We start from the raw sequence: 23,531 nt of genomic DNA, 5'->3' as shown, positions 1-23,531 counted from the left end.
TTAAGTATATGCTCTAAGTGCTAAAATATACTCTCAGCTAATGAGAGTTAGATAAACAGACAATACTCTAAACAATTAGTCAGTGTCATTAATGTAACACTCCACAAATGTTCCCTGCCAACGAGCAAGCACTCTACCGTACTTTCCTGTTTTGAGTGGGTTCTTCGCTGTCTATTGTCTACTCCTCTAGGGTTTCTCTTTTTTAAAAAAATTTATTTATTAATTTTATTTATTTTTGGCTGCCTTGGGTCTTTGCTGCTGCACACGGGCTTTCTCTAGTTGTGGCGAGCAGGGGCTACTCTTCGTTGTGGTGAGCGGGCTTCTCGTTGCGGTGGCTTCTCTTGTTGTGGAGCACAGGCTGTAGGTGCGCGGGCTTCAGTAGTTGGAGCACACAGCCTCAGTAGTTGCGGCACACAGGCCTTAGAGCATGCGGGCTTCAGGAGTTGCGGCGCGTGGGCTCAGTAGTTGCAGCACGCGGGCTCTAGAGCGCAGGCTCAGTAGTTGTGGCGCACGGGCTTAGCTGCTCCACGGCATGTGGGATCTTCCCAGACCAGGGATCGAACCCATGCCCCCTGCATTGGCAGGCGGATTCTTAACCAGTGCGCTACCAGGGAAGTCCAGGGCTTCTCTTTCTGTAGTTTATTTTGTGTTTAACCCATGATAACTGAAAGAGTTATGCAAGTGTATGCTGGACTCACAGCTATGAGTATCATTTTGGATGTTCAAATGCAACTTTTAAGGGAGCTTGAGGGAACCTTCAAAGAAATGGAGGAAACCAGCAGAGAACAGGGAACTGGTGAAATTCCCTGGATATTGTGAAGGCCGTCATACAAATCACTGCTGCCTTAGGGTTACTATATGAACAGTAGCTACGGCATGCATAGAAGTTGGAAGAAACTACCGCTAAAGGCCCATGAGGAGATTTGAAAAGAATGGGGCACTGCTGGTGTACTCCTGCCTGTGACCTTTACAGGGGTGCTGCTCTTTAACTTGGCATCCAAAGTCATCTACAGTCATCTCCATTTTATCTTTTTAAACCATTTTTACCACTACTACTTTTAACAAGCTTTCTCCAATTCTTTTTTTTAACTAATTAATTTATTGTTTATTTTTTGGCTGCATTGTGTCTTTGTCGCTGCGTGCAGCTGTCTCTAGTTGCAGCGAGCAGGGGCTACTCTTTATTGCGGTGCGCGGGCTTCTCATTGTGGTGGCTTCTCTTGTTGCGGAGCTCAGGCTCTAGGCGCGTGGGCTTCACTAGTTGTGGCTCACGGGCTCTAGAGCACAGGCTCAGTAGTTGTGGTGCACGGGCTTAGTTGCTCTGTGGCATGTGGGATCTTCCCGGACCAGGGCTTGAACCCGTGTCCCCTGCATTGGCAGGTGGATTCTTAACCACTGTGCCACCAGGGAAGCCCATGTTTTCTCCAATTCTTAACAATCATGCATGTGACTCTGATACAAGAGCTACAAAGACTGCGTTGATAAATATAGTGTTTAGGACTGTAGTAATATAATATTCACAAAGTTAATGTTATGAGTGATTAATGTATGCATGGTTATTAGAAATAAACAATAAGGGGAACAGAAGGGTCAAAGGACCAAATTAAGAGAAAGTCAGTTCACAGTTTTGTCTGAGGCCAGGCCTACTGTCAGCCAGAAAATTACTGGATACCACCCTAGTTCCTAAGAGGAACTAGGTGAATAGTCTGAGAGAGCAAGATCAGCATCTGGGAGGAAGAGGACAGGAAAATTAACACTTACTGGGCTCTTCCTTTGTGCTAGGTACTTATTTATCTCCTTTAATTCTCAAGCCTCAGAAGAACCTTTGCCTGCTACTGTAAGAACCATTAAGAGAATTATTTCCCCACTAAGCAAGAAACTGCTTTAATGATTCTTGGATGATTATGGAGACCTAAACAGCCCAGACTCCCTATTTCCTCTGCATGGATCATCAGAGCATGGAGTCCTCTGGCCAGCTGAGAAAGGATAGAAAATTCTGGAGTCCAGGAAGGTATCTTGGCTTAAGGGGCTATACAGCACCCTACCTTCTGCTATGAAGGCAGTCTCTCTCCCAGCCCTACTGGAATAACGGATAAAAATAATCAAGTCTCTCCAGCAGGGAAGGGAGAAAACAAAATACACTGGCTGGAGCAAGTTAACTGGTGAGAAATTCAACTAATTGTGCATAAATATGAATTAACACGCAACCATTCCTGGGGAGGGAGATGGTGGAAGGTGATGACTACCTGTTATATTCTGGTATGGATCAATTTAATTAGATAAATTTCGTATACTTCATGAGTGGAAGAAATAAAAATTTTACTTCAGGTGCATAAAGACAAGAAAGGATTGAGCCTTCAGAAAGCCAGAAGAAAGGAAAACAGCATTAAATTCTAGAAGATGAAAGAAAAGTAGATCTAGGATATAGGAAGGAGGCAGATCGGAGGGCAAAGAACAAAGGGAAGAGAGGAAAACATGAGGTGTGAAGAAGGGAGAAAAATCCAGACAGAATGAAATGGCTCTACCACAAATAGAAACCAGGAGACATGCTCAAGAGAAATCACAGGGGCAGCTCCATATGTCAAGAAGGTCTGAGTGAAGATTAAAGGGTCAAGTAATGATGCAAGGCTTGTGTAACAAAAAAGTAGCAGTACCCAGTGTTCTCGATACCCTTTCAGCTCTGTTCATTGTTCCCTCTGGTATTTATATGATAGCTAATAACCTTATACTATTTTCTCCTGACTCAACAATTTCAGATATCACCTTTAGACATCCTATTACAGCTGACGTGACACTCATATCACACATTTTGGTTAAATCAATATTGAGTCTTTACAAATATTATGACTATGTAAACACTGTTCACTGCTTGAAGTAACATACTCTAGTTACATTTCTTGTATGCAACGTTTCTATTTTTGTTAAATTTATAGTTGCTTTGTTTTAAAACTTGCTTTCTTTTCTTTGCACCTATCTCAAATTCTTCTCACTTTGCCTCTCAAGTGGATTTTCAATACTCAAACCTACTGGACAATTCATAACTTCTTTTTTTCCCCTGAAGACAGCCCTCCTGGAAACATCTGTCTGCTTCAATCTGGACTGAGTACTCTCTAAGCCTACTGAATGAACTAGTCTTCTGAAGCATCCTTTATTCATCATAACGGGAAGGAACTTTCTTCACTGTGCTTGTACATGTTGGGTCTTTTGCTGCCTGAATCTCATGTCTTTCCTTTAGTTAATAACCTTCTACTGTTGGCAGAAGAAGGTATTCTTCTTCCAAAGAATAGGTACATGTCTGAAAATACCTTCATTGAAAATCATTTTCACTAAGCATTTCAAAGGCACTGCTCCTTGACTTTTAACTTTCAATGTTGAAATATCGTATATTATTCTTATACCCAGGCCTTTATTTTATAAATTTCTTTATTTTTCATTTTTGGCTGCGTTGGGTTTTTGTTGCTGTGCTTGGGCTCTCTAGTTGCGGTGAGTGGGGGCTACTCTTTGTTGCAGTGCACGGGCTTCTCACTGCGGTGGCTTCTCTTGATGCGGAGCATAGGCTCTAGGCACGTGGGCTTCAGTGGTTGTGGTACAAGGGCTCAGTAGTTGCAGCGCGTGGGCTCTAGAGCGCAGGCTCGGTAGTTGGGGCGCACGGGCTTAGTTGCTCCGTGGCACATGGTATCTTCCCGGACCAGGGATCAAACCTGTGTGCCCTGCATTGGCAGGCGGATTCTTAACCACTGCGCCACCAGGGAAGTCCCCCAGCCTTTATATATGGTATGAAAAAAATTTCTAAAAGCTTGTCTTAGTCTGTTTGGGCTGCTATAACAGAATACCATAGACTGAGTTGCTTACAACAAACAGAAATTTATTTCTCACAATTCTATAGCCTGGGAAGTGCAAGTCCAAGTCGCCAGCAGATTCTGTGTCTGGCGAGGATCTGTTTCCTTGTTCGTAGATAGCCATCTTCTTGCTGTGTCTTCACAGGGCAGAAGGGGTGAGGGAGCTCTCTGGGGTCCATTTTATAAGGGCACTAATCCCATTTATGAGGGCTCTGCCCTTCTGACCCAACCACCTCCCAAAGGCCCCACTTTTAAACTTCATCACATTGGAGCTTGGGCTTCAACATACAAATTTTGAGGGAACACATCCAGCCCACAGCAAAACTTTTAGGATCTTCTCTTTATCCCTGGTGTTTTGATATTTCATAATAACGATCCTTCTTGAGTAGGGTGGTTCTTCTTCTTTTTATTTTATTTTATTTTTTTGGTCATTATTAACAGGCTTTCAGTAGGCTGTTTTAATCCGGAGACTCGTGGTCCTCATGTTGGGGGAAAAAATTTTTTTTTTTGGCATTTTAGTATTCTGCCTAATCTAAGAGCACGATTAGCACTGTACCGTTAAGAAAGAGAAAGTGCTGCCAATTAAAATGTGTCACACCTTTGATTATAACAAACATTCTGATTTCAGAGATATTAAGATGTTGGGGGGGAAAACATGTATCTTATGGTATTTCTTTCCTAATTTCTTCCCCTCCATTTCCCCACTGTCTCTTTCTGGAATTCCTATTAGGTAAATGTTAAATTGCTTCTCCTCCTTTTTCTCTCCTACTTTCTATTTGTCCTGTTCTATTTTGGGGAAAGTTTCCTCCATTTTAGCTTCTAAATATTCTACTAAAATATAAAATATTACTATCACATTTTTAATTTCTAACAGTTTCTTCTTTTTCTGTTTTTAAAAAAACAGCATACTGGGCTTCCCTGGTGGCACAGAGGTTAAGAATCCGCCTGCCAATTCAGGGGATACGGGTTCGGGCCCTGGTCCGGGAAGATCCCATGTGCCGCGGAGCAACTAAGCCCGTGCGCCACAACTACTGAGCCTGCGCTCTAGAGCCCGCGAGTCACAACAGCTGAGCCCACGTGCCACAACTACTGAAGCCTGCATGCCTAGGGCCCGTGCTCCGCAACAAGAGAAGCCATCGCAATGAGAAGCCCGTGCACTGCAACAAGGAGTAGCCCCTGCTTGCCGCAACTAGAGAAAGCCTGCACGCATCAATGAAGACCCAATGCAGCCAAAAATAAATAAATAAATAAAAGTAGATTTAAAAAACAGCATTCTACTCTTGTTTTAGGAAATCAATTTCATCTCTTAGCACTCAAAGGATATTAATTTATTTTTTCTTTTTCCTTTTTCCTGCATTGTCCGTTTCCCCCAAGATCTTATTCTTTCATGTTGGAATCCTTTCTCAAGTGTCTGGTGATATTTGGCTTTTAACTCATTTTAAGAGTGATGCACTAAGAAGTGGACCAGATGTTCTGGAGCTTGTCAACTGGTAGGCTTTCTTGTAGGTTAAATGGTCAAGTAGCCAGCCTTTACACTGAAGATCTCCCAAATATCAGTATCTGAAGGTCTTTTATCAGGTATCATTCAGTTTCTTCAGGAAAGACGACTCCACTCTCCTGTCTGGAGGATATGGTCTTGGTTGGTGAAATGGGGAGGGGAAGGGGATCATAACACCATTGAGGAGTAGGCTTTCCCTTGATCTCCCTGTTTCCAGCCCAGTGTCTCACCCCACTTCCTACTATGCCTGGGGTTCCCCATGTATGGAGCCTCTCTGGTTCATTTTTCTCTATAAAATACTTTGTCTCTTCCAGGGGTAGGAGAGGGGTTAGAGTAAAGGCTTTTCATATCGACATTCAACCAATCTCTATTTTCAGCCTGGGCCATACCTCCACTTTCCACAATACTTAGTGACCTCATTCTTGAGCTCTTCTGGGGCTTTGGGGCCCTGAATAAGGCTTGCTTCTTGATGATATACTCCTCACCAGCACTTAGGTCCTATAACTTCATCTTGTTATGACTCTTTTATCTGCTTTTCATATTTATATATTGTGGTTCAAATAACAGAAGTGTTCTAATTACAAAGACCGTGTTTCCGTTTCTTATTGTCCTTGTTGTTTTGGGTGATAATTTCCCAGAGAACAAGAGGACAAAAACAGCTTTATTTTGCCATTTTAAAACTGCAAGTTTCCCTTATGTGTTTCTGTGTCTCTAACAAGTTAGCAGAGTTCTTGGCACCAAACAGACATTCATTAACTACTTCGTTAATGAATGATTAGATGTAGTCAGAGTACAGACTAAGCTGCTCTAACAAAAAGGCCCCAAAATGCAAAGTCTCGAGCAAGGTAAGTGCCAATTTTTCTCTCTTGGAGCAGTCCATAGGCACGAGGCTAGGTTAGAGTGAAGAGGTGTCGCTAGATCCTTAGGTCACTAAGGATCCAGGTTTCTTCTCTCTTGTTATTCTCTATCTGCCCTATAGTCTTGTTGAGGCCAAAACTGGCTAATCATCACACTCTGCATTCTAGCCCATAGAAAAGGGGTCAATCAACCTACAAGAAAGCCTACCAGTCGACGACCTCCATACATACAGTTAGCATCTCACAGTTCCTATGGGCCAGGAATCTGGGCCAACAAACATGTGAGCTTGGAAGCAGATCCTTCTCCAGTCAAGGTACAGATGAGACTCTAGCCCTGGCAAACTCCTTGACTGTAGTCTGTGAGAGACTCTGAACCAAAGAAAGCCGTGCCCAGATTCCTGGCCCACAGAACCGGTGAGATAATAAATGTATGTTGTTTTAAGCTACTAAGCTTGGGGTAATTTGTTATGCATAAAATAACTACTGCGACATCTCAACTTTCACTATTTAAATGATCAGTAATTGACAAAAACTTTTAACTGTACATTAGAGGCAAATACAATTTAAAAGTATAAGGCTAATACATATTTGACCATCTTTTGGATTTAATACCATTAAAGAAATATTAGGCTTTCATCTTATACTCAATTCCTATAATGTGGAATGATCTCAACAACTTTACCCACGTAGTATCTTAGTCCTGCACCTTTTCAACCTACCTCTAGAATGCAGTTCACTTCCAGATGTAAATGTTGCTAATGCTGTGAGTACTCAGAGGGAAAGTATGAGCCATGTACGCAGAATACCACAATGGAAAATTATTTGATTTTAGACTTCAGAGAATAAAAAATTTAGAGGTTTTCCTTCCAAAGGAATTGTTGCAAAAATAAAAAAGGTGGCTGATGGCAAAAAAAATCAATATTAATACTTACTGATTGTTTTTACATTTGCTTAAATGCTAATAAACATATACTATAGACCAATGAAGTAAAATAACCCAAATGGTTTGGGAGATGCAGAAATCTAGACCAAATCTGAAGGCAGCCTTGGGCACTAGGCCCCATGATAGCCAAGACTTAATTCACATGTTCCTTTAATTAACAAGCACTGATGGAATACCTACTGGGTACTGGGAGCCAGATACGTGGATGTAAAAACAAGGAGTAAGTCAGACATGGTCACTGCCTCATGTAGCTCACAGTTTAGTAGGAAATACAGACAAGTAAATAAGCAATGGAATCTAGTGTGGTGTTGTCATGTAGCATACACATAGGCTGCTAGGGCAGCACAAAGGAAAAATACTCAATTCAAGGTGGAAATGAAAGTGGTAGCTGTGTCAGGAAGACACCTCAGTTGAAGTGATAGCAAAACTTGGACCTAAAGGATGACCAGGACTTCATTGGAGGGGAGTGGTAATGGAAAATAATTCTGGGAGAGGGACTATCACCTATGAAGGCTCAGGAGTAAAAGAGAACCGGAAACATACGACTGATTAGACTTTCAGTAGAGGGTAGAAGTGTGCAAAGGTTTTATTACGCAGGGTTTGTCACACTGCAGAGTTTGGACTTTATTTAAAGGAAGCAAAAAACTTATGAAGGGTTTTGAGAAGAAGAGTACAATGATCCCACTCTTTCATAACTGATGTTAAAAAGCACATAGAGGGCTTCCCTGGTGGCACAGTGGTTGAGAGTCCGCCTGCCGATGCAGGGGACGCGGGTTCGTGCCCCGGTCCGGGAAAATCCCACATGCCGCGGAGCGGCTGGGCCCGTGAGCCATGGCCACTGAGCCTGCGCGTCCGGAGCCTGTGCTCCGCAACGGGAGAGGCCGCAACAGTGAGAGGCCCGCGTACCGCAAAAAAAAAAAAAAGCACATAGAAACATCTAATTTTTTTTACATACTAGCAATAACTAAATGGAAGACACAACAGAAAAGAATTCCCACTTACAATAGAACAAAAACTATAAAATGTCTATGAATTATCTTAATAAGAAATGTACAAAACCATATTAAGAAACCATAAAATTTTGATAAAGGATATAAAAGAATATCAGAATAAATGAATGTTCTTGGAAGTGAAGACCCAATATTTATTAAAATAATTTTCCTCATGTTAATTTATAAATTTAATGCTATTTGCATAAAAGTCTCAATAAAATTTTCAGGAGTGTTTGATAAACTGATTCTAAAGTTCATCTAGTAGATGTATAAGACTACAATTTTGAAAGGTAAAAAAGACAGGAAGGCTTGCCTTGCCACATATAAAAAACATATAATAAAAGTACAGTAATTGAAAAGGTACATAAAGTCAAAACATTCAGGGATGTTGTGGGTTGAACTGTGTCCTCCAAAAAGGTATGTTCAAGTTCTAATCCCCGGTACCTGTGAATGTGATCTTACTTGAAAATAGGGTCTTTGCAGGTGTGATAAGGTTAAGATGAAGCCATACTGCAATAAGGTGGGCCCTAATCCAATGACTGGTGTCCTTATAAGAAGAGGGAAATTTGGACACAGACCCACAGGGAGAATGCCATGTGACAATGGAGGCAGAGATTGGAGTGATGTCTACAAGCCAAGGAATGCCAAGGACTGCCAGCAGACAACAGAAGCTGGAACAGGCAAGGAAGGATCCTCCCCCAGAACTTTCAGAGAGAACATGGATCTGTCGACACCTTGATTTCAAACTTCTAGTCTTACAAACTGAGAGAATAAATTTCTGTTATTTAAGCCACCCACTTGTGGTACTTCATTAGGGCAGTCCTAGGAAACTAATACTAGGGGTATATGGCTATTTTACATCTGGTAAAAGAGGGATCTCAAATGAGTGGGAATGAATGGGTTTTATTTATTCAGTAAGTAGAGATTAGGACAACCCATTTGGAAAGAAAAGTTATATTTCTGCATCGTAACAGGTACTAAAATTCCAAGTAGACCACAAATCTAAATGCAAAAAACAAAACCATAAAAGTGGTAGATGAAAATGTGAGAGGATATTTTTATAAACTTGATTCAAGGAAGGATTTTCTAACTAAAACATGAAACCCAGAAGCCAGAACTGACCATTTAAAAATGAAAACTTCTGTACACATACAGTGAAAGACAACATAATCACTGTTAAAAAAAAAAAGTAGGGGGAAAACATTTGCAAGATATATTATAGACATGGAGTTAACATCCAGAATATATACAGAGATCATATAGACCATAATGAGACAGTAAGTAACCCAAAAGAAAATTGGGCAAATACAAAAATACAAAGGCCAATAATGCATGGACACTTCACTAATAATCAAATGAGATGCAAACTGAAAAGAGAAAGTATGATTTATTTAGTGTGGCTCAAATTAAAAATAATTTCTGATAATATCTAGTGTTGAATAGGGTATGGTCAAACACTCACTCACATATAGTGAAGTTTTTACAACTTTTTGGTTTGGAGGGCAATCTGGCAATGCTTATTGAGATTTAAATGTTCATATCCTTTGTTCCAGCACATCCTTTTCTAAGACTATGTCCTACTGAAACACAAGTTCACAAAAATAAATGGGGGAAAATTACATTAAGTACAGGACATGCACAAAACAGAATACTATGAAACCATTTAAAATAAGGCAGATCTACATGTATTGGCATAAAAAGATGTTCAAGACATATTAAGTGAAAAAAGCAAGTGGCAGAGTATATATATTTTGTAAATATCAATAATAATTGTCTTATATACAGAAGAAAATGATGATAATAACTGAGCTGCTAACAATGGTTTTCTTGCAAGAGGAGACAATTTATTAATTCATTTATTTAATATTTAATGAGTGTCTATTACGTGCCAGGCACTGGTCTAGGTGCTGGGGATTCAGGACTGAACCAAAAACACAAGATGAGGAAATGGTGAGCAATCATTTTCAACATTAAGTATCTCCAAAAAATAATGACCTTTATACTTATTTCACTAATAAATCTATGGTTAGTTTGCTTTTTTTTTAAGTTTTTTTTTAAATGAAAAACCTTCAACAATGTAAAGTAGTTTGTCTTGTCCTTCTCTTAAAATCAGTCTCATCAAACAGTTTTTAAAAATGTCACTGGCACATTCAAGAATGTATTTTGGTAAAATTAATGTGAAAGCATCAACAAGTTTCTAACACTGTAAAATCATTACTTTGTTCAGTTTAAAAATAAGAATACTTAAATTTTATGGTATCTGATTTATCTGTATCCCTTATGATACAATATTTTACTTACAGTTTGTGGATTAATCTCCTCCTCTCCCATAGGTTCATCCATAATTTGCTGTCCATTCTGTGAAAAGTATAGCAAGTAGAAAGTTACCAAAACAGATCTCACATCAGTTTAAGTCAAATGAAGACAGGTAAAACAAAACCGTATAGGAATATTTTCACCCCTAAAGGGTTCTAATGAAGTACAGAACCACCATTTAAGTATGCAGTTGCCAATTTGCAACAGGTTGTGCTTCGAAAGTTAATGTGTAAATTGATTATTTAAAACTATAAAAATATTTTTTCCATGGAAATGATATAATAAATGATGGTTACCTTTCCAGGTAAGCTCTTGAGTTTAATAGTTAAATGCACTACAGTGGTCTTATTTAAACCTCACCAAACATTGTTTACAATACATTCTGTGTCAAAACACATTCTAAATTCCAACTCCATTGAAAATCAGGGCAAATGATTAATTATTTGGGGGAAAATTAAGCTAGGTCTCTACATCAAAGAGATTCCAGATGGATTAAACGTTTAAATGTCAAAAAGTAAAATTATACAAGTATTAGAAGAAAATATAGGTGAGTGCTACTTATGAGGTAAGGAGGCAGAAATCATAAAGGAAAGAAAAATGACATTTGAATCCATAAAAGTTTAAAACGTCTTCTGCCGGACATTAAAAAGATAAAGACAAATTGATTACAAAAAAATAAAAGCAACATATGACAAAGGGTTGGTATCCTCAATACACAAAGAACTTCATTTTACAAACCTGTAAGAAAAAACAATGAACCTCAACAGAAATGAGCAATAAGGGAAAAAAAGAGTTCAGCCTTAATACTAATCAAAGAAATGCATTTAACCAAAAGATACCTTTGCCTTTCAAATTGCTAACGATTTACAGAAAAAATAATACCCAGTGCTAATACGGATATGGGGAAAAGAGCACTCTGGATATACTGCTGGAGAAAGTGTAAATCAGCACAACCCTTCAAGAAGGCAATCTAAGTCTGTATTTAAAAAACAAAAAGAGACACATAAAACTTTGAAATGTCCCATCATTTCAACTTTAAAAAAAAAAAAGACAAGTGTGCAAAGATATACATATAAGAATGCTCACCATAACTTTTTCCAAAAAGAACTCCAAATTGTAAACCTAAATTCCTAACAATAGAGAACTAGTTAAATATATCATGGTACATCCATATAATGGAATACTATGCAGTCACTAAAAATGATGATAAAGATGTAAATTTATTGACATGGAAAGACAGTCACATGTAATAAGTGAAAAAAGCAGTTTACAAAACAATATGAATTGTAATGATCCCATTTTAAATAAATATATACATGTTTTAATGTATATATTTGTATGGGAAAAACTCTGGAAGGATATACACCAAAATGTTAACAGTGGCTATCTCTGAGTGGTAGAATTTTAGACAATTTAAATTGTTTGTTTTGCTTATTTGGATTTTCTAATGTGTCTACAATGTCTATGATGAATATGTATTATTTGTGTAATTAAAAACAAAACAAAACCAAAAGTCAGGTATACGTAATGTCTTCTCTAGTTCCCTCACTGGGAAAAGGAGTAAATGCCCCTGACCACTTGTTAATTCAACAAATGTACAAGGATCTAAGCTAACCATCTTTGGAGAATTATCAACTGGGAAATAAAAGGTAGCCCACCCATTACCCCACATCGCACATGAGACAGCTGCTCTGAACTTGAACTCCTCTCTCTACTCTCCCTATCTCTATTTATTCACCCAACCATTCATCCATCCATTTCATTTCATTCATGCTATGTTCTAGGCACCAAGCTGGAGATGAAAGGTTAATGAAACATGCCCCTATCCTAAAGATCCATCTTACAGGACCTCACAGGTCTACTGACCCTTAAAAAGGGTAACTTTCATTTTCAAACACTCAGAGTATGTTCCTAGGTTAGGGAATGCCCACACAATATTACAAAGCACAGAAATGGTGCCAAAATGCAGAAAAGGGGGAGGCAGGTATAAAAATCTTTATTTTCCAAAGACACTTTCAGAGGCTATGTATTGCCCACTTCTTTGGTAAGGACTCAAATAACTCCAGGATACATCCTCTTAAAAGCCACAACCATTTATTCAACTGAACACTGATGATTTTTATCCAAACATTCCAGACAAACCTTAAACTAGCTCTTAAGAACATTGGTTTTGGAGTCAGACACCTAGATTCAAATTTCTGCTCTTACACTAATTATGAAGCCTTGAACAAGTTATTTAAACTATCTAAGCTCTACTTTCTTCATATGGAAAGTGGAGATTGAAAAGTCTTCAGAGAGTTGTGAAGACTAAATGAGATAATGACATAAGACCTGTCACATAGTAAACAATCAAAGTTAGCTATTTTAATTATAGCCAAAATTCAATCACTCCCTCTGTGGCCCACCAATCTGCTACTTCTCCTGCATTTGCTCTTAGTAAATGGTATCATCATTAATCTAGTAGCCCAAAGTAGATTTTCTCATTAATTATACACAGTGTTCTCTTCCGACTGACACAGATCTACTCAATGGCTCCCCATTATTTGGCTTTTAGAACCCTTGGTTTAACTTGAGCTACATTTATATTTTCCATGGGAATATAATTTGAGAATCATCTGCTCCTTGTAATTTTCAATGCAAAGTAACAATCACAGCTTATAACTTACTTTTTGGTGTGGTAGAAACAGCACTAAAATCAGAATTGGTAGACCAGGGGTAGAGTCCTAGGTCTGCCACTTAAAAGCTTTATGATTTGGGGCAATTCAGACTTTCTCCTAACCTATTACTTGATCTGTTCAAAATGGGGATACCTGCCCTGTCTACTCAAAGGGTTGTTGTTAAGCTCAAAACTGAGATAACTCATCAGAAAATACATTATAAACTGTAAGAAGCTGTACCAACGCAAATTACTATTATTAAGGTAAGGTAGCTTCATGAGGATAAAATAATACTGCATAAAGACCTTTTGATCTTAGAATCAGAAAAAGTTCAGAATTGGTAAGGGATCTCGAAAGTTTTCTGTTCCAAATATACAAATATACTCATATCATATGCTTAAGTTCTTTCTATCCCATTCTCACCTATATTTGAACACTATCAGGACAAGAAAGAAGTATCTCACCAGGCAGCTTACTATACTAACTCAGAAAAAGCACTGGCTGCTCGATAATGCTCTTCTTCATACAGTAACTTTCCTCAAATGCAAATTTCCTTTAAGAGGATTACTAATACATGATGACTAACTTGCCTGTACTCTATCTACAAAGTCACAGAAGTAAATCTACAGCTATGACTATAAACTACCCCAAGTCTGTTCTTTCCTAGATAACTCGAGGTCCTTCAAACACTCCTTTTAGAAGATGAGACCACTTTCTTCTCTGAGCATGCATCCAATTCATCTGAAAGGGTAGTAAAGAGAATTGTGTGCAATTAACATTGCAACCTTGATATGACCAATGCAGAGTAAAGTAAAGGGCATATCACCTCCCTTGCCCTACATAATAAACTTATATTAATGCAGTTCACATATGCATTATTTTTGGAAGGTCCACAACACATTGCTCGGTCATATTATTTTTTTCCCTGTTTTCTGTCTGTTACTTCCTTGTTTTCTTCACTTACACTGCAACTAAGCCTTCTATCCTCTATTCCGTACTTAGTCTCATGAATAAAGCCTTACTTTAAATTTTTGATTCATCTTTTTCCAGTTCTGATTCATTGCTACAACCTCTACAGATTAGATTCCAAATCTGCCAATCAGCTACTTCACTATTTTCAGCTTCATGTAATCCATAAATGGTACAACGTATTTTCTTTTCTGAACTTTTCACCCAGCTAATTAATAGCGATATACTAACAAAACAATCTAAGAAAAAAATTAAGTGAAACATCTAAAGGTATTTTATGCTCTACTTTTTGCAAAAACAACTACTTCCTTTCTGAGTTTACCAAAGATTTAAAATTTTGAACAATTTAATTTTTAAAGCAGGAAAATATAAAAGCTAATGTTATCCTACATACCAGTGAAGCTTTACCAAAACCGACCCAAAAAAGCACCTTTATTTCAACAAACCTTTTGTATCACTTTGCCAAAACAAGGATTCAAATGCTATCTAATAGAAATGAGTATAAAGTTACCTATGCAGCTAAGAATTTTCACTTTTGAAAAAGGACTCTCGACTTCACTAGAGATTAGGTTACATGGACCACCAGTCTGACTCAATATTGTAATACTTATAGTTCCAAAAGTTCAAGGAATAATACCAATTAAACAAGAAAATTTATTTCTCTAATTTTAAGAAACAAATAGAAAAAAACATGTGGTCTGAATCTGGCTAGTACCAGGTTTAAACCCCAGTTCTGTCACTTACTACTGTAGTTACCTGACCTTGGGTAAGTTACTTAACATTTTGAGCCTCAGTTTCTTCATTTGTAAGATGCATATAATATCTACTTCACAGGGATGCTGTAATTAAAAGGACCCACCAAGGGACAGTAGATGCTCAGTAAATGCTACCTCCTGTCCCCTCTTTGGCCTCAATTGACTGTGTAACATTTACATTTCTACAGTTAGCTTCCAAAGTGTAATGCAATAAAGAAGTACAAGAGAGGGTTGAGATACCTGTTTCACCACTTACTACAGCCAATTTCCTGTCAAGCAGGGTAGAAGAGATCATTCATATGTGTGATATATTTTTATACAATGTGGCTATAGAGTACAAATGCAAAAGAATAGTTTAAACGTGAGGCAAATGTATTTATCCTCTCTCATCCCACCATAATGCCTTCCAGCCAAAAAATCGCAGATCTTGGCAGACTGTACATATGCAAATATTATGTGAAATACTAGAAAAGGTTAGGAAATGCTAATCAAGCTTTACTCTGGTAGTCTGAAATGTGTAAAAGTCAAAAATTAGAATAACGTACAATACGGGCCTTATCAGAACGAATCAGAAAAAGGAGACTGTTAGCTTGAGTTTCAGCAGGTATTGTTTTCAACATTAACTTCTAATGTTGTGGTATAAAATTATCACTTAAGATAATTTTCCTGCTCTTAAGGCAATAAACAATTCAAGTCAGTAATTCTGAACGAACGTTTCAGGACTTCTAGAATATCCCAAAGTATTTTAAGGAAAATTTTGAAGTGTTAAAAATAAGAGTATTTTTCTAATTAAAAAAAATTTATTTTAAGCAACCCTATTAAACAGATTGTTTTGCTGTAATGGCATGTTACAACCACACACATTTCCAGGCCGTTTGGCTGTTTGATACCTCTGAAAAAATGCACTGAGTCCAGCAGGAGATCATCTTGTATAAGTACACTAGGACTAAAAAAATGATCTGTGATTCAAAAATGCTACCTTGAACTTAGTAGGACATATCATCTACTGACATCCTACTACCTGGAAATGAAATGTATATATGAACACTGGGAGAAAAGAATTCCTCACAGAAAACAGCCTAAAGTAACAGGAAGGGAGGAGGAAAAGAATGGGGCCAGAGCCCTAGTGTACTAATTTGGAGACCCAGGTTGTAGATATGAGCAAGAATCATGCCTTTTTTTTTTTTCTTTACTGTCCTCAAGTTTCCACAAGTGTATCTGCCTTCCGAACTCCCTGATATCAGCAGTGGTTTTCCTGTCCAAAGCGTATGCCATAGGACTTCCGTGAAGGTGCTGAGGATGAGGCATGAGAAACCTCTCTACAACTTCAGTTAAGATACCATCAAATTGTTCAGAATCCAAAGAATCTTCTATGCAATCACATTGAAACAATAAGAAACAAGCATTTTATATTCTTAATAAGGAATGTATATAATCCTTACCAATGTGACAGGATTAAGAATCAGCTCCTCATTTATCCTAAGGAAATATCAGAGATGTGCATAAAGACTTATGTACAGTGATATTCATCATACTCATTATACTGAAAAATAGAAAACAATCTAAATGACCAACAGGGGACTGGTTAAATAAATCATAATACATCTATTCATATGTAGGAATACTATGCAATGGTTAAAATCAGGGCCTCAAAGAAAAATTAATGATGCAAAAATATGATTGCAATATATTAAGTTAAAAAGGATACAAAACTAAATAGTATGATCCCAATTTTGCATACCCCCCTCCCAACATGTGTGCATGTAACTGGCAAAACATATATAAAATCTTATCAGTAGTTACCTGGGTCATAGGATTTTCTTCTTTGTACTGTATTTTCAAAATTATATGCATTTATTATATATTTTTTATAAAGAGAAAAACAATCAATGTAACTAGAAAAATCCATTTATTTCTAGTTAAGGTGCCCTTACATGTGCTTTGCTATTCCTCTAGCAACTAAAGGTCTGCTAGTACTCAAGACTATTCTATTTTCTAGACTAGGGTAGGAATGACCACTGGTTATATTTACATTATTAAGTTTTAGAGGAAACTTTCAGAAGCTTTTTTTTTTTCCTCTCTGATGGTTTCCTGTGGTTGTGGCCTCAGAAAATAGATACGGTTTTAGGCCTGAATCCATCTCATTTTTTTGGAGTGTACCCCTAAGGGGAATTCTGCTTATGAAACAAGAGTATGTTGAGATAAGAATAAAGAAACGAAAACACGGTAGCCAAAATTAAATCTGCATTGTGAATAGCAAGTATTGGAACTGACACTGCAGAAAACAGAATCCATGCCAAGGAGGACAAACTTGAGTAAATGAAAAAAAAATGAAAGAAAAGATTAAAAAACGATGGAGGACAGACGTAGAAATAATCTATGAATAACAGATGCTCCTAAAGAAAAAACCCCAGCAGTTTAATCAATCAAAAGTATAAGAAAACTTTCCAGTTCCGGAAGAAAATACCTGAGACTGGAGACTGAGAAGGTTCAACAGAGATCATCAACACCAAGACATGTCCTGGCAAATGTTTTTAAATTTCAAGGATAAAGATATAATCCTACAAGCATACAAGCAGAAAAAAATAGGTTATTTTCAAAGAAACTAAAATCAGATTGACCTCAGATTTCTCCTCTGCAACAATAAAATGCCAGAAGACAATGAAGTAATGACTTACAGAGAGTTAAAAGGGAAAAGTTATGATCTAAGAATTTTATACCTTGTTCTACTTGTTCATATACAAAGATCACAGGAAATTCTTCTTAGTTCTGCAGTCTTATAAAATTTCACCATCCTGGTAGTACCTTTTTCATAAACTGTTCAAAGGTATGTCTTAGACCATTGAAAGAGAAACAAAATAAGAACTCAAGAATACTGAGGTAGGAAAGAATTGGTGAAGTATATTGATACCAACTTAATATCTAGAAATAACTGAATAAAATAATTAACCCCAATAAAGGAGAAAGGGTCAATAATGAAGAATAAATAACTGATATAAGTATATAAACAATATAAACCTTTAGAAAGTTAAAGGTAAGATTTGTAACCTCAGGATAAGTTAATGTGGACTCAAATTAAAAGAGGTAGTGGAAGAAGGGAGAAACTAAGATTCTAAATTCTCTGTCTTTCCTAAAAAGATATTTTAAAACCACTGCTTTTAGTAACTACCAAATAAATATAAATTTTGGCATGCTTTGAAAAAGCATACAACAACCGAGAATTATACTTATTCATTGCAGTCCAAATCAGTGGAGAATATAATAACTGGCAAAGACTGTGAATAGTACTTTATGCAGGCATCACATTCAACCCTAAGCACGGAGGTAGGTATAATTACCCCTATTTTACAGATGAGGAAACCAAGGCTCAGCAAAGTTAATTTGTGAATGGCAGAAGCAAGGTTCAAAGCCAAGTCTTTCTAGCTCCATAATTCTTTCTTCAATATTTCATAACCTCTTCAAACAAACAAATCCATAAGGCAGAAGAAAAAAAACAAACCATAAGGAAAAGAATAAAAAACTTAAAATAGGATGACAGAAATAATTCCAAAAGTAATAATGTAAGAAATGTAAAGTATCTAATTAAAGCAAAGTGTCTTACTGGATATTGGATGCTATTACAGAATTATTGATGTTTTTATGAGTGATGATGGTATGTTTGATGTTTATAAAAGTCTTTATCTTTTAAGAAATATAAACGTAAATATTTATGTCTGAATTGATGTATCTAGGAGTAGCTTCAAAATAATCCACTGGAGCCAGGGAGGGGAAGAGAGAAAGTAGTGTGTATGATGGGGAGTACAGATGAAACAAGACTGGCCATGAGATAATCTTTGAGGCTGGGCTATGGAAATATGGTGGTTCATTATACTATTCTCTCTACTCCGGTATGTGTTTGAAATGCTTGATAATAAAAATTTTAATAGTCTTAGGTTATATTTTTAAGAAGCTTAAAAAATCCACACCAGTATTTACCGCTTTAAAGAGAAAGCCAAGCAAAAACAGATAAGCATAGAAAAGCATAAAGAAAAAGAAGAAAGCAAGTGTATGTATTATTAAGGCCAAAAATAAAATGTGAAGCAAAAACCTTAAGCTGATTAAATAAAAAGGTGATTTGATTTGGACTAAAAATATAATTAGTACTTAATACATACAGTAATAATAATTGTTATCATTTACTGAGCAATTACTGCACACCAGGCAAGTACATCTTTGATGCTTCTAAGAACTCTGTGAGGCATTATCACTAATTTACAAATGAGGACATTAAGCTAAGATGGGTATGTCAATCTTTTAAAGCGCTGTATCCTCAGCCCCTAGCAAAATGCCTGGCTGGCATACAGTAAGTGCTCAATAAATATTTGTTGAATAAATGAAAAAGTCTAATATCCTGCCTAAAGCAAATAAGTAGAGCTTAAATTCAAACCTAACTCTGATTCTAAAACCCCTACTCTTAATCACATTTAAATCTTTTCATAATATTTCATAGTAAGAGTGAAGATGTTTATTTCCTTCTGTGTATGTTTCTGTTTGTCAGATTTTCTATAATCAGCCTGTGTAACTTTTTTCAGACGAGTCATTAAAAATAATAAATGCAAAATAGTACTGAACACTTAAATCACCGACTAACCTAACCACAAAACACAAAAGGAGATGTTCTGGGGACTATAACATGAAATAAATGGACACAAGTGGAAGGGGAAATTTTAGCACACTAACATCAACTAGCATAATGAATAAAACAGGACAAAGCATTTGATGTAACTTACATTAGAATAGGTAGATATTGAATTTTATAATGTAAAAAGAATATGGGTTCAAGTTATCTATGAAAAGTTATAAAAGACTGACCATGTTCTAGGCCATGAAGTAAGTCCAAAATTCTTAAAAGCAGGAACTCTACAGATATTTTCTGATTATGACAAAAAACTGAATAAGGAAATAAAGCACTCATTCAGAAATCAATATTATTCTAAATAACTACTGGCTCAAGGAAATAAATAATAACAGCTATCATTTATGCAATGCTTATTTTGTTCAAAGTACAGTGTTGGCTATGTTGCATATATTCTCTCATTTAATCCCAATTAATCATTAATCAACTATGAGGGATGTTATTATATAGAGAAGAAAAAACTTAGGTTGAGAATTAGTAACTTGTCCAAGATCACAGGGGTATTAAGTTTGCGGATAAGACAACTGAACCCAAGTCTGAATCCAAAGCTCACACTACTACACAGAAATGATGTCATATTACTGTTAGAATTCAAGTATAGGCATCTAGCTGTGCTCATTTTTCTCTATTTATAAAATAAAATTTTGTAATAAAAAGTGGAGAAAACTACAACTCTTAACACATGTTCTGAAAATGTCCGTTTGTTAAATACACTACACTAAGAAGGTAATGGTTCGTTTTTCTAACGTATCATTGATCCGACGTAATATTTAAAATTGCATAATCTCCTAAAAGAGACTCCTTTGAATATATTCATATTCTCGAGAGGGCAATTAAAAAGGAAGAAACCATAAAATCAGATAAAGTAGGGAATATAAGGTAAACATGATTGTCACTAAATTTATTTCTAAAAAGTCACTATTTTCTGGTACTTATCTGCAATCCATAAGAGTTCAATGGAATCTTAGCCAGCATGGATTTGAATCCACCACTAACTGTGGGCAAGCCCTTAAAGCCTCTCTGATTTGTGATTTCTTCGTGCATAAAATATGTGGATATCTAAGGGCTTTTCCAGCTTGAAAATGTTATAATCCTGTGACTTTAAGGATTAAAAAAAAGTATTTAAAATTTTGTGGGGTTTTTACACCTGAGGAAATTACTAATTCTGTATTTAAAGCTGTTTTGTACGTTATTTCTAACTGTAATTCCTTCTTTCTTTTCTGCATCTAAAATACAGTTTTATCTATATCCTTCATTGGTACCTTTGTATCCAAGTGTAAACAAGGATAATACCAAAGAATGGATTGTAACAAATGCTGTCACCTGAAAGAGAAGTACTAACAAAGAGAAAATAAATGAAACATTGTTTTTCTGTGCAGATTAAGGAACCTAAAGCAATTTTATAATTTCCACAATCCAATCTTACCAGTCTTATTTTACTAGTAAAGTGTCAACTTATTTTTTAAGCTACTCTGTGTACGCCCACTGCTATTTATGCCTTCCTAACACCTTCAAACTCCACCTCTTAGTACCACACGGAGTTGGCAGTGTTTCCCAAACCTGTGTGATGATCAGAATCACCTAAGATTCCTGTTAATAATACACTACCTGGCCTTACCTCAAACTGAAACGGAATCAGAAGTTCCAGAAGCCCCGTGGCTCGGTATTTCATTTTTTAAACAGGCACCTTAGATGACTCCTGTGATTAGGTTAAGTCTGGGAAATCACAGTGTAGAGAAAAGATCATGGGCTTTGGAGCCTGACATACCAAGTTTCAGAACCTGGCTTTGTCCTTTATTATAGGTGTGACTTTGGGCAAGCTACTTAACATGAGTCTCAGTTTTCTAATCTACAAGATTTGAATACCAGTTATGCCGGAGGTTGTAATAAAGTTTAGTACGCTTAGCCATGCTGGGTGCCCAGTAAGTGTTAGCTTCTCTTTCCTCCTGCTCATCTTGCCAGAGGAATTGACAAATGCAAATACTTGAGGGTATTCTGGTGAGTCCCTTACCCTAATGGGTCCACTTCCATTTCTAGGGCTAAAAGTCTGAGTACTAGATAATTCATTAATGCATTACTTGGTTTGGCTAATTTAAGTCTTAGGAAAAAGTCTAATAATTTCTTCTGGTTTCCAGAGGCTTAGTGAAGTCCTTCTATCTAAAACAGATACACCATGATGCCGAGCCGAGCTTCAAAGCCCAAGCTTTATTTGTTATGTGACTGTGGCAAAATTACCTGAACCTGTTTCCTCATCGGCAAAACAAGTGGTGCTTAAATGTTTGATGAACTGAACCCAACATGTGTTACTGATAACATAACTGTTAACTAAAAGTCACTTTAATTAAACTTACACACAGTCTTACAAACATTCTTATGAACAAAACGACAGCAATAATAGCTTGCCAGTAAGTGAAACAAGACAGAATAGGACTTGCTCAAATACACAAAAAAGAGCTTAACAGCCAAGCAATATCAACTGTACCTTAACACAAAGTGTATTAGACAAGTTTGGAACTGAACTTACTTAGGAAAAAACAATCCAAACTACTCACTCATTAAATATATATACATATATATATATTTAAAAGTACCATAGGTATAAACACAACCAGGCAGCAAGGTTTATTTTTGGAAAAATGAGAAATATAGTTTATAATTACAGCTCCATAATGAATTCTAGCTGTATATGTATTAAGCATAAACACTATTAATAAGAGGACTCTACTAAAAATTGTTAGTATTAACTGTCCAGATAAGCTACAAAATAAAAGAAACCTAAAGAAATAAGAAAAAAACTAAAAATCTGGGAACATTCATTCAAGACAGAGGAAAAATTTTTAAAAAAATAAACAAGAAAATAACAAACCTCAAATCCTACTGAAAGTAATGTAAAGAACCATAGCTTTTCTCTCAACTTATTTATTCTTTAATACAACTATTTTCTTTCATTTAGTTCCTGCCCTTTGCTTATGTTTATTTCCAGACATTTAATATTTTTACTGCTATTTTGAATGAGCTCTTTTTTCCCATTATCATTTCTAACAAGGAAAACTATTTATTAATTTTTAAATATATATTCTGTTTAATACCACCTTATTAGACCATCATTAGTTTTCACAAAGCTTTTTAGTGGTCTCCATAGATTACCTAAGAAGATGATTATATCATCTATGAATAGTTATCTTTTATCCTTCTTTTGAATACCTTTTGATTTTCTTGTCTAACTTCATTAGCAAACTCTTGTAGAATGTGAAACAGAGGTGAAAACAGCAGGCACAATTTTAATGAGATTGCCCATAATATGTCTCCATCAAGCATGATGCTGGCTACTGGTCTGAGACTATTTTTTAATAATGTTAAGGACACACCCTCTTCTTCCTATTTTACTGTTTTTTTTTTGCGGTACGCGGGCCTCTCACTGTTGTGGCCTCTCCCACTGCAGAGCACAGGCTCCGGACACGCAGGCTCAGCGGCCATGGCTCAGGGGCCCAGCCGCTCCGCGGCATGTGGGATCTTCCCGGACCGGGGCACGAACCCATGTCCCCTGCATCGGCAGGCAGACTCTCAACCACCGCGCCACCAGAGAAGCCCTATTTTACTGTTTTTAATTGAGAATAGACACTGAATTTTATCTAATGCTTTCTCAACTTTTTTCCTAACTTTTAAATTAGAAATGATTATATATTCACAGGAAATTGCAAAAATAATAGAGAGGTCCCATATACCTTTAACCCAGTGGTTACATCTTACACAACTTCCTGTCAAGACCAGGAAAATTATACTGGTACAATGCCCAGACCTTACTCAGATATCACTGGTTTTACAGGTTCTCGCGTGTGTGTGCGTGTGCGTGCTCATTATTACACATTTTATCACATGTATAGGCACCTGTATCTACCACCAGAGTAAAGATACCAGTTCTTCGCCATCAGGATCCTGCGTGTTGCCCCTTTACATCCACCTCTCTCCCACCCTTCTTCCTAACCCTGGCAACCACTAATCTAGTCTCCAATTTTGTCATTTCAAGAATGTT

The 23,531-nt window shown here is 36.8% G+C and overlaps 1 protein-coding gene across 13 annotated transcripts in view; it reads right to left on the bottom strand.

Moving 5' to 3' along the window:
* The window catches only part of RPS6KA3 (ribosomal protein S6 kinase A3), a 110,417-nt gene that overhangs the window by 70,278 nt on the left and 16,608 nt on the right, over positions 1-23,531 (bottom strand). For 10 of the 13 annotated variants that reach the window (XR_009538364.1, XM_060136785.1, XM_060136780.1 and 7 more), the window contains one exon: positions 10,428-10,484. Coding sequence is in view for 12 of the 13 variants with exons in the window: in XM_060136785.1 (XP_059992768.1) it covers positions 10,428-10,484 (57 nt within the window). In the remaining variant the exon portion in view is untranslated. Of the gene's footprint in view, positions 1-10,427; positions 10,485-16,265; positions 16,303-17,290; positions 17,367-23,531 lie in introns of those variants that run through there. The other 3 variants (XM_060136791.1, XM_060136789.1, XM_060136790.1) reach the window with 2 other exon arrangements.

This window comes from Lagenorhynchus albirostris, chromosome X (genome assembly GCF_949774975.1).
Source record: "Lagenorhynchus albirostris chromosome X, mLagAlb1.1, whole genome shotgun sequence".
NCBI classification, from domain to species: domain Eukaryota; kingdom Metazoa; phylum Chordata; class Mammalia; order Artiodactyla; family Delphinidae; genus Lagenorhynchus; species Lagenorhynchus albirostris.
Note: the sequence above shows the minus strand (reverse complement) of the source record. Positions and strands in the feature narration are given on the sequence as shown.